Below are 12534 nucleotides of genomic sequence, written 5' to 3' on the forward strand. Positions count from 1 at the left end.
ATGTTACGAACTACAAATATAATTCTCGAATTACAATTAAAATAATTAGAATTACATCTGAAAAAAGTGTAGTTAGGTTAAAAATTGTAGGTAAAATCCTCAAAATACCGAAAATCGGGAGGTATACCAAAACATGGATCAATATTGACGATTTTTTGGTGGAGAAGTTTCGTGGCCACTGAAAACCTTAAATGCCAAATTACAGTTAGTTCGGTTAAAATTTGTAGGTAGTAATTCTCAAAATACCGAAAATCGAGGGGTGCCGTTATATGGGGGCTGTACCAAAACATGGACCTTTGTCGACGATTTTTGGTGGAAAAGTTTCCTGCCCACTGAGAACCTCAAATGACAAAGTACAGCTAGTTCGTTTAAAATATTGGCTAAAATCCTCAAAATACCGAAAATCGGGAGGTACCGTTATAGGGAAAAGCCTCCTGACCACTGAGAACTTCAAATATCAAACTACATTTGGTTGAAAATTTTAGCTAAAACCTCAAAATACCAAAAATCGGTAGTTACCGTTATATGGGGGCTATACCAAAACATGGACCTATATTGACGATTTTTGGTGGGGATGTTTCGCGGCCACTGAGAATTTCAAATGTCAAATTACAGTAAATACGGACATGCAAAGATCGACTCAGTATTTTACCCTGATCAAGAATATATCAAAAATAGTGTCAATTATTTCATATTCCATTTCAAAAAAAGGTTAACTTTTTCCGCGCCACATCAAAGATTTTGGAACTTAGGTTAAGAAAAAATTCAAGAACCGTGGATGTGGCATCACACACTATTTTTTGGGATAAAATTAATCTAGCTCCCTTATCAGTGAAGTTGTTTCATTGCAGTGAAAACGACGAGCAGAAAACACGGTAAAATACGCTATATTTTCAAAAACAAATTTTAGGTGATTTTTCTACTTTGGAATTTCTCGTAACTCGCGTTTTAGTGGATGGATTTTCAAGTAGAATGATTCATTGGATCCGGAACGTAAAAAACTAAAATGTGCAATCATGTACGAGGTAATCGAATGACAGGTGCAAAAATTCGGCCCGAAAAATATAAGCAGATTTCTATGAAGCTTTGCAGACTACGTTCACAATAGTCGTATTAAATAACTCAGAATCCCAAGTACTACAATCCTATATATGATTTTCTGAAAAACCCGTTTGCGGAATGAATTTAGAAGAAAATTAAAAAAAAAACACTGTAAATCTGGCTTCAAAATGTCAGCATTATTTAATGGTAGAAGCAGATGCAATTTTGAAAATTAATACATTAGTGAGATGATCCTTATTTAGTTTGCATCTACTTTTACTTTGGCAGGAAGCTCGTGGAAAGTGTGGTTTAATCACAGATCGAGAGAAAACAAGAAAAGTCAAGTTGGCTTCAACCCATTTTTAACATAAATATAGTCACAGCTTCCACGCAAATTATATTTTAAGGCCAATATTTTTGCCACGTCCAAAAACATTTCATTTTATCCAAAAATAGTTAATTTGTATCATATAAAATCACAAGTCGCATGTTCCACAAGGGTAAACCTTGGCTTCAGCTATGTTAAATTTTTAAAAATATTGGTGATATATACTTCATAGGATCGCAAAGGATTAGATCGATGTGTTACAAACGGAAAAACAAACTTAATATACCGTCCATACTACACCTTTTTCAGATGTAATTCGAATCATTTTAGTTGTAATTCGAGAATTCCATTTGTAATTCGTAACATTTTATTTGTAATTCGAGAATTCCTTTTGTAATTCGAAACATTTTAATTGTAATTCGAATTATTCGATTTGTAATTCGAATTATTCTATTTGTTATTCGAATTATTCCATTTGTAATTTGAATTATTCCATTTGAAATTCTAATTATTCCATTTGTAATTCGAATTATTCCATTTGAAATTCGAATTATTCTATTTGTAATTCGAATTATTCTATTTGTAATTCGTATTATTTTATTTGTAATTCGAATTGTTTTATTTGTAATTCGAATTATTCCAGCTAAGCCAGCTAAGTATGTAAGTCACCAGAGGAAAATTGTAAATATTGGTCTATGTTTTGGAGGGAACAACGAGTATTATCAGTGAAGATATTCTGCTCCCGCAAGATTAGCAGAAATCCACCTACAAATGTCATAGTTAGAAAGACTTTTGGTATTATCGTTGTATATTTTTTATTACTATTCTTGAACATTTTTCATTTTAGAGAGACTTTTGGTATTATTGTTGTACTTTTGTTATTACCATCCTTGAACATTTTTCCACATACACACTTCAATTTGATAAATTTCTTCACATGCATCTGTTTCTTCGATTTCCAAACATTGCTTAAGAGCTGGACGAACTTTATGTTTATGCGCCTCAGAACGATCTTCCATGAAGACAGCAATCTGTTCGAATCTTGGGATATTCATATAGTCAATGAGATCAATTTTACGATAGAAACACAACAGCAAACACTTCATTTCATGAGTAAAATTATCCAAATTTGTTTCAGCATTCACAATGCGATTTGCTTCTATTATATCGACTTTTGTATCGTTGGCACAAGACTCTATTATATATCTAACAACGGTGACAGTTTCATCCTCCGTTAGGGTCTGTAAATAACAGAAATCGTAATTCACTGTAGCATTGTTAAGGATTATAAATATCAAACATACTGCATGTGAGTAATATAATGCCAGTACCAAAAGTCCGGTTAATAATTGATAAGCCTTCATTGTTACAAGTTGTGCTAAATAATCATAACTTTGCTGTTCACCATTTGGATTTAAATATCAAAATTATAGGCTTTGGTCTTTGGTACGGTCGGACGGTTTTGCTCACAAACAGTGACAGTTTAATAAATGTTAATAGTTCTTTAAAAAGCAACAAAAAATAATAATAAATTAATTTAAATATTTTGTTTTAATTAGTCACCAAAACTGTCTTACATTTATATAATTAGTATGTTGGTGGGGAGCGTGTTTTTGTTAGCATTTGTTAGCTCTGATGTGTGAGGTTTTAAATATAAAATGGCATGTTTACTTACAAATAAAATTGTTGGTGCACCAGTGTCAAAAGTGACAGGCACAAAATTAATTCTCCACAACAATTTGGCAATAATTACCATTATTGTTGCCTTTAATTGTTGGAAAATTAAATCAGTCTCGGCTGAAATAGTAAGACGTTATTATGCAATAATTTCCTTATTTATCAATATTAATTTTTCTTCCTCAAAAAGACAGTAAAGCTCCTGAAGCAATGGTTAAGAAATTCGCAAAAAATGCATTGCTTCTAATAAGTTATCTAAGGATCAACTTAAACTAATGAAGATCATGATTTGTTTATACCAACCACCACAGCTGCCAATACACCAAAATCACTGCAATGTTATTGCCTTTGTTATCTCCATGAAGCCCAAAATATTTCAAAACAATAAACCCAATGAGAAATTCATACGTGACACTCTACCCCTCCGCGGAATTTACATATTTATATGTTTGCGAAGTCGTTCACCCATAAGAACGTCAAAAACTTGGGTTTGGGCGTCGGGTTAGTAACCCTCCCTTAGAAAAAACATCCTACTATGAAAAAACGAAAGAAAAGAAAAACAAACCCCTCTAAAGTTGACGAACCCCGCAAACGTTTTAAGGACCATGATCTGCGAATCTGGAATCACCTGGAATGTTCGCACTCTTTATAGAGAAGGTGCAGTTTTCGCATTGGCAGACGTACTTGAAAAGTACAAGACCGATATTACTGCCATACAGGAAATACGATGGATTGGGAAAGGCGTCACAACAACACCTAAAGGTGACGCACTGTATTATAGCTGCCATGACGTAAAGCATGAGTTTGGTTGCGGATTCGCAGTTAGTCGGAGACTAAAACATCAGGTATACAGCTTCACCCCTGTGAATGAAAGACTTGCTGCAATTCGAATAAAAGCTAAATTCTTCAACATCAGCTTTATTTGTGCTCATGCTCCCACTGAAGAAAAGGACGAACAGACCAAAGATATATTTTATGAGCGCTTAGAAGAAACATATGACCGTTGCCCTGCCCATGACATTAAAATCATTCTAGGCGATTTTAATGCCAAAATTGGAAAGGAGAATATCTTTGGCCCATTAGTCGGGAAATTCAGTCTCCACAGTGAAACATCTGACAATGGTATGAGGCTGATAGACTTTGCAGCTGCAAAAAACATGGTAGTTAGCAGTACCAGATTTAATCATCTCGATATTCATAAGGGCACCTGGCTGTCTCCAGATCAAAGAACAAGTAATCAAATTGATCATGTTGTAATAGATGGAAGACATTCATCCAGCGTGTTGGATGTACGATCGTTCCGAGGCGCAAACATTGATTCGGACCACTACCTTGTTGCAGCAAAGGTACGTACCCGTCTAAACGTTGCAAATAAAGCACGAACAGACTCAACGCGGAAGTTGGACATCGATAGGCTGCAAACACAACATATAGCCACAGCATATTCCACTCAACTAGCCCAATTGCTTAACGCGAGCACTCCTTGTCCCGATAACATAACAACACAATGGCAACATATTGCCCACTCCATGCAAACAGCCGCAAAATCCATACTTGGATTCCAGAGACCTCCACAAAGGAATTCATGGTATGACCAGGAGTGTCGTGCTGCTACCGAAGAGAAAAATGCGGCATATAGAGCTACTTTACAATCAGTAGCAACGCGTAGCGCGCGAGAGAGATATCGGGAGAAAAGGAGAGAGAGAGCAAGAAAAAGAGAGAAATGGAAAAGCGGGAGTGTGAAAAAATCGAGATGTACAGGAGACAGAATGAAGTCCGAAAATTTTACCAAAGAGTGAAACATCAAACAGATGGCTTTGGTACAGGCACATCCTCCTGTAGAGACCAGCAAGGTAATCTGGTAACAGATACAGATAGCGTGCTCAGGATATGGAAGGAACATTTCTCCAATCTGCTGGTATCCAATAGTAGCGAAGACGATGATACCACAGATCCAATCCCAGAAGATGGTATAGAATGTATACCGCCCGGCCAAGATGAGGTAAAAACAGCAATCAACCGGCTGAAGAATAATAAAGCAGCAGGAGCCGATGGCTTACCAGCCGAGCTGTTTAAAACCGGAGGCGACGCGCTGATAAGGTGTATGCATCAGCTAGTTAGCACCATCAGGCAGGAAGAACGCGTACCCGACGATTGGAACCTGAGCATCCTATGTCCCGTCCACAAGAAAGGAGATAAGACTGTATGCTCAAACTATAGGGGCATAAGTCTTCTCCCTATAGCCTATAAGATAGTGTCAGGGATATTGTGCGAACGACTAAAGCCAATGGTCAACGAAATAGTTGGACCATACCAATGTGGCTTTAGACCTGGCAAGTCCACCATTGACCAGATATTTACCCTGCGGCAAATCCTATAGAAGACCCAAGAGATGCAGATCGACATATTTCACCTTTTTGTCGATTATAAAGCAGCATTCGACAGTCCCTCCGATCAAAGGTATTCCACGCAATGTCTGAATGTGGTATCCCCGCAAAGCTCATCCGGCTTTGTAAGATGACTTTAACTGATACTAGGTCCTCAGTTAAAATTGGAAAGAACCTCTCCGAAGAATTTTATACCAAAAGAGGTTTCAGACAAGGGGACAGCCTTTCGTGTGACCTATTCAACATTTTGCTGGAAAAGGTAATACGAGATGCAAATGTCAAAAGAAATGGCACAATTTACACCAATAGCCACATGTTACTTGCCTATGCTGATGACATAGACATCATGGGACGATCAGTAAAGGAAGTAACTGATACCTTTAGGAAGGTCGAAGCAGAATCTGCGAAAGTGGGTCTGGCGGTAAACGGCGAAAAGACCAAATTGATGGTGTCGACGCGCAAAGCGTCCATAGAGCTCGGACCAACTGTGGAAGTTGGTACCTACAATTTTGAGGTAGTTAAAGACTTCGTCTACCTCGGCACTGCCATAAACACAACAAACAACATCAGTTGTGAAATAAGAAGAAGAATTGTATTGGCCAACAGATGCTACTATGGTCTAAGTAAGCAATTTAAAAACAAAGCCACATCTCGTCAAACAAAAATAACACTATACAAAACGCTGATACTACCCGTGCTAATGTATGGCTCCGAAGCATGGGTACTTGCGCAAGCAGATAAGGCAGTGCTTGGTGTGTTTGAGAGGAAAATTCTTCGAAAGATTTACGGGCCGATTTGCGTTGACGGTGAATATCGACGTCGTATGAACCACGAGCTATATAAGCTATACAAAGACATGCATATAGTTAAACGTATCGAGATGCAACGATTGCGTTGGCTAGGCCATATCATGAGAATGAGCGATGATGAACCCGCTAAAAAGGCGTATGAATACATGCCACATGGCGGTGCACGCAGAATCGGCAGGCCTAAGCTTCGATGGAGCAAACAAGTGGATGAAGAAATGGAAAGGCGCGGTATTCCAAAAAGTCAAGCAAAAAACAGAGAGGAATGGAGATCTTTTCTTAGTTCGGTCTATGGAACAAATGTTCTGTAATGGGCCAACTAAGTAAGTAATATGTTTGCGAAGTCTGTCTTGTTTCTTCGGGGATGTTGTGGGAATATATGTTTGTTTGTATAATTGCGACACGTTATATATTGTTTTTATTACATATACTTTAGGGCGGGGCGATTTGTATGGAAGGAAAAAATCCTAAAGGGCGCGTCCTTTTAAATTGGTGAATAATATCCTTCGAAAATTTTAATTTTATAACATATAACTAAATAAGTCTGTAATAATTAACATTGCATGATCGCTAATATCCGAATACGGATTTGCAAATAAAGAAGAAGAAGCTACTTTTTTCAAATCGGCTAACAAATGAATTATGCTCGTTTAAATTTTCACTACTTTTTGTATTAAAAAACAAAAAAGCAAAGTGACCAAAACGAACCAAAGTATTTTCGTTGTCCACGGATCCCTACATGATACAAAGCTTGAATATTTTTCTGGTCAATTTTGTAGCACTGTGACATTTATCCGAAAAATGTGCACTTTCTCAATGCCAAAACTGCCTGAAGGAGCGTTTCAATGCTTTTGCGATGTACTACAGAGTTCTTAATTATTGTCTTAGCTACAGTATTTGTCTTAATGATGAATCGAAAATCTCAATGGTTTGGATGTTATATGCCAAAATATGCAAAAAACGTGTATAAAAAACTTTAAGTCAAAATCGGGAGGCTCAACTTTCACCGTGGACATATGGTCCAGTGGACTTTTTTGCTAAGTAAAATTCAAGAAAAGAGAATCGCGACGCGACCCTTAAGATTTAGAAATTTAGAAATAGCATTTGGTGACTATATCCGATTCGATCAATGAAAGACATCAATATTTCGAGGTATTACATTACTTCTAATCACAGATAGCATACAAACTTTAAAACCACTTACAGCCATACAATCACTTCATTGTCCCAATTTTAACTTCTATATCTCAATAATGATAAAACCTACGAAAAAGCCATAAAGATCAATCTTGTAGAGAATGTTCACAGCTACAACATTTGCTCTAATCCCATTTCAATAGGACTTGCGGTATCCAAGTCAAATCGCGAAAACCTAAAAAACCATATAATTGTGTGAACTTTGATCGCGAAAGCATGGAAATGCCTAAAATCGAGTTGTACCGTTATATGTGGGTTATACCACAACGTGGGTCTCTGTCCAGAATTTTTGAATGGAAAAGGTTTTAACTTTAACTAACTTTTTGGTAGTCGTGACTACTTACACTAGAAGTTGAAAAATAAGCTAAAAAACATATGTTCTATTTATACCCTACACCACTATGTGGAAAGGGTATTATAAGTTTGTTTTGGGAAAATTCATGTAACACCGCGAAATATTCGTCGGAGACCCCCAATGTGGTATACCAATCTTCATATATCGCCGAGATAAAGCGATTTGGAGATGTGTGTCCGTCCGTCCTTGTGTCCGTCTGTCCATTATAAATTGTAATCAAACTCCAGGCCGCAATTATGGACCGATCGTCACGAAATTTGGTATGGAGGTCGGCTTCACATCAGAATAGATCGCTATTTTAATTGGTGATGATCATGAAATATTTAGCGGATGAAATGGACCAAACACATAATTTTTATCCGATTTTGTAGCTGCTCTGTTGGTCGCAATAATAGTCCGATCGCCTCGAAATTTTAAATAAGGTAAGAGTATATGGCAAAGAAGAAGCTTGCAATTTGAGATGTCGATCAGATAATATTTAGAGGTTTAAATGGACCACAACTTTTGTGTGAAAATTGTGAAAATTTTTAATAAACAGCTTATATCTTTGCTCCTGAAAGACACATTCCCCACTCGTGAATTATATGTATGTGGAAGACCTTCTCTTGACCTTTCAATTGATGTCAATTATGTTGATGTACGTGATCAGATAACAGAGTTACAGCATAATATATCCAGTTTTTTGTTTGTAGTGTAATCATAAACCCGCTAGAGGTCGCAATTATAGCTCATTAGTCACGAAATTTTGCACGAGGTAAGAGTTTAGGTTGAAGAAAATGCCTATAATTTTGCATGATGATCTGATATTATTTAGTGGTTGAAAGTAATGTAATGGTCTATACTTTTGTATGACAAATATACAAATTTTATTTTTGGTCCATATTTTCATTCCTGGAGGGCATATACCGGCAAAGTAGCCTATATATGGAAAAATAATTACTGATCTTTCCAATGATGCATATTGCAATAAGGTGTCAGCTAGATAACACACCTACTGCCTGATATAGTTTTGTGTAGAGAACCACAATTTCCTCCCATGCTACAATTTGTCTCTATCATGACAGAGAAATTTTCAGTTCAGTTATCAAATTGGATGTTTATACAAATATTGCAACATGGGGTCGCCTCGCCAACTATTTTATACCTCAGGATTTAGGGTAAAATGGATACAAACAAAGTACGACCAAAGATGTGTCTCATAGAAATATTGGTTTTAGACGCCAAGTATATTTGGACGAAATTCGTTTCAGACATTTTGGAGTCGATTCAGCCATGTCCGTCCGTCTGTCTGGCTGGTGCGCCAGAACGGATCAACCAAACATCGGGAGGTCACTGGTATAAGGGGCTCCCAAGACATAGACCTATGTTGACAAGTTTTGGTTAAGAGAAGTTATGTGAACACTGGTAACCTCAAAAGTCAAATTACAGGTAGTTGCGTCAACAAATTTAGCTAAACTCTTCAAAACTCCAAAAAATACTAAAAGATAAAATGTTGAAATTTTTTGTGGAGAAGTTGTATGACCACTAGGAACCTCAAATGGCACATTACAGCTAGTTCGGCTAAAATTGTAGCTAAAATCCTCAAAATGCCGAAAATCGGGAGGTACCGTTATATAGGGGCTATACCAAAACATGGGCCTATGTTGATGACTTTTGGTGGAGTATTGTCGAGGCTACTGATCACCTCAAATGTCAAACTACAGATAGTTTCGGCCAACAAATGTAGCTAAACTCCTCAAAATGCCGAAATCCGGAGGTATTGTCATATGGGGGCTATACCAAGACATAGACCTATGTTGACAATTTTTGGTTGTGCGCTTTTTTAGTCTATGCTACTATCTATGCCGAAAGTCGTTATAACATGATGATCATCAGAACCTTTTGCTGTCCATTATGGACATAATGGGTAGGGTAGAATATAATAACTTCCCAGCAAAACTTGAAGGGATGGGTTCTTTGCGATGACGTGATTTCATGTCATCTTTGCTGATTCAAAGGAAGTCGTGAAAGATCCGATCTTTTCATTAGGATTTGAACCAATGCAAAGGAAGTCTTAAAAGATCCGATCTTTTCATCAGCATTTGTACCCATTCCATCGATCCAATAGAGATGATGTTTGTGTTTTTATTTACACACCTGTTTATTTTCATTTTGGTATGTTCCAGTACTGCAAAAATCTACTAATTTTTACTATTTTTTCCGATAACATAAAGGAAAAATTGTTATCGTAGTAAAAATTAGTAGATTCTTGCAGGTTCTGGAACAGACCAAAGTTGTTAGAACTGTCGTCGTGATGTTGTCTTACATTTCCTGCATATCAGACAACTAAAACTTCTAAACAATTGGTATTGTATGAAGCTCGAAATGTCTGCAATAAAAATGAAGTGCCAATCATCGTGGTAAAAATAGAATCGGACTGCACACATTGCTATTTTAAAAGTTCCATTGTCTGTTCTAAATCTGACATAGAACGAAATCAGTCAAATCTCGCTTCTTGGAATTTGAAAAAAAGTCCGAAACGAAAAGGAACAAGAATCTGAAAATAAAGAAGAAACGACTTTTAGAAGGAAACAATTAAAAATAAATTAAGCATAAATGGTATTTTCCAGAAAAAGTCTCTCCTTCCCGTTCGTTACATTTTGTTCTTAGAGATCCCTAAAGCAAGCCGGGTTGTAGATCCCTACATATTTTCGTCACTGAACAAAAGAGTATAAATTTCCAAAATGTTGTTATAAAATAACAAAATTATAAAATAAAAGTAATTTACGAGATAAAAATACTTAAAGGAGTGCATTTGGAGTCCATGTCGAAATCTGAACTGGTGATGGGAAGATAATAGATAAAAAATAATTTGTAAGATGAAAGAATATCAGTTGCGGGGAACGGAGGAAGTATTCTTTTGCGTTGCAGCGGTGGTGATTACATTGCAATTTTGGATGTAAACTTTTTGCTGATCAATTAATTGTAGTTATTTCGTGAATTCGTTTGAATTAATAAAGAGTTTTGTTTGTCCATATTTCAATAGAGCATTTCCATTTTCCAAACAAGACATGAAAATGTCATGCCAAGGGGTTGGTGAAAATGACATGTCAAAGAATGGGTGAAAATGACGTGTCAATGCATTGGTTAAAATGACATGCCAACGCATTGGTGAAAATGACATGTCAATGCATTGGTTAAAATGACATGCTTAGGATCCAAAAAAGAACGTCATCTTTTGGGGGTCACGCTCATATAAAATTCATGAGTGAAAATGACATGCCAGATCACTTGCACCCATGATTCATTTCATGATTTTTCATCGAAGATTTTACTGGGTTACTATAACTACCAATAATCTTTAAAAGAATTAAATAAACAAAAAAAAAATTTAATGTGCCAATAAAAGCAATATTGAAAATGTGTAAACTTAATAAAAACCGTATGCAATAAACCAACTATCATGTTGTCAGCGGTGATGACTTCATAGCTACTTCGCAGGTTATTGCCTTGAAGAGAACAATTCAGGCTATTGATTAGGGTTATGACTTTTTGAAATTTTATCTCAAAAATGATTTTCTGTAGTGAGAATGAATGAAATTTTGCCTACTAATGCCTAAAATAACATTCATTCGATTTTACTATAAAAAAGGTTCCGCACAAACCACTTTGTAAAAAAAATAATTTTAAAAATACTATGAAATAATTTTTTTTTGACTACGAATGACTAAAATAACATTTATTTCACAGAAATATTGAAAAAGGTCCCGCACAAACCACTTTTAATTTTTATGATATATGAAATAATGTTATATATAATATAAAACAAGTAAGCAAAGGTTATAGTCGGACGGGGCCGTCAATGTGATACCCTACACCACAACCTGTAGGAATTAGCTATGTACAACAGCCTTGCACGCTGAATGTCCGGGTTGGATTCCCATCAAATTGTCAAAGGTGGCAAAATACCTCTTAGTAATGTTGGCGATATTTCCTGAGTATTTCAGCCATGAGAAACGTCTCTACAAGTGGCAACTTAGAACACGCCGTTCGGACTCGCCGATAAAAACTAGGTCATATATCAATAACTTAATATGAATCCATTGATATAAGAGAAGCCTCCATTGTCTTTACTGGGATGTTTGTGGAAAAATATATAAATTATACATTTCTAAAAAAAATATTCGAACATTGGAAAATTCACATTGATTTGCCCCTCCTGCTTCATCTTTAAATTGTCTTTGAATATCAGGTTCCTTTTTGGAATAATGATCTATCGTCCAAAATTGTGCACTTATACCTATACAGATGAACGGACAGGGCTAAATAAACTCCAAATTGTCTAAAACTAATTTCGTCCAAACATACCTGGGGTCTAAATCCAATACTTCGATGAGACACATCTTTGATCGTATTTTGTTTGTATCCCCTTTACCCTAAATCCTGAGGTATAAAATAGGTGGGGTCGTTGCAATAGTTGTATAAAAAATCCAATTTGGCAACTGAACTGAAAATCTTACATGATAGAGACAATTTCTAGCATGGGAGGAAGATGTGGTTCTCTTCACAAAACTCATTATATCTTAGGTAGTAGGTCCGTTACCAAGCACACATATTATTGCAATTTTCATAAGAGGAAAGATCGGTAGTTAATGTTCATATATAGGCGAATTTGCCGGTATATGGCCTCCAGGGATTCAAATACGGACCAAAAATAAAATGTTTTTATTTAGCATACAAAGGTAATGGTCCATTGCACCCGCT

The 12534-nt window shown here is 36.2% G+C and overlaps 1 protein-coding gene across 1 annotated transcript; it reads right to left on the minus strand.

Moving 5' to 3' along the window:
* Positions 1–2250: 2250 nt before the first annotated feature.
* On the minus strand, positions 2251–2736 carry LOC141386826 (uncharacterized). Its single transcript, XM_073955734.1, has 2 exons — positions 2674–2736; positions 2251–2610 (listed from the first exon to the last, which is right to left on the minus strand). The coding sequence occupies exons 1-2, from the start codon at positions 2731–2733 to the stop codon at positions 2251–2253; spliced, it is 420 nt and encodes a 139-aa protein (XP_073811835.1). The 5' UTR covers positions 2734–2736.
* Between the last annotated feature and the right edge of the window lie 9798 nt (positions 2737–12534).

This window comes from Musca autumnalis, unplaced genomic scaffold (assembly GCF_047663935.1).
Source record: "Musca autumnalis isolate F117 unplaced genomic scaffold, ASM4766393v1 scaffold_5, whole genome shotgun sequence".
NCBI classification, from domain to species: Eukaryota; Metazoa; Arthropoda; class Insecta; order Diptera; family Muscidae; genus Musca; species Musca autumnalis.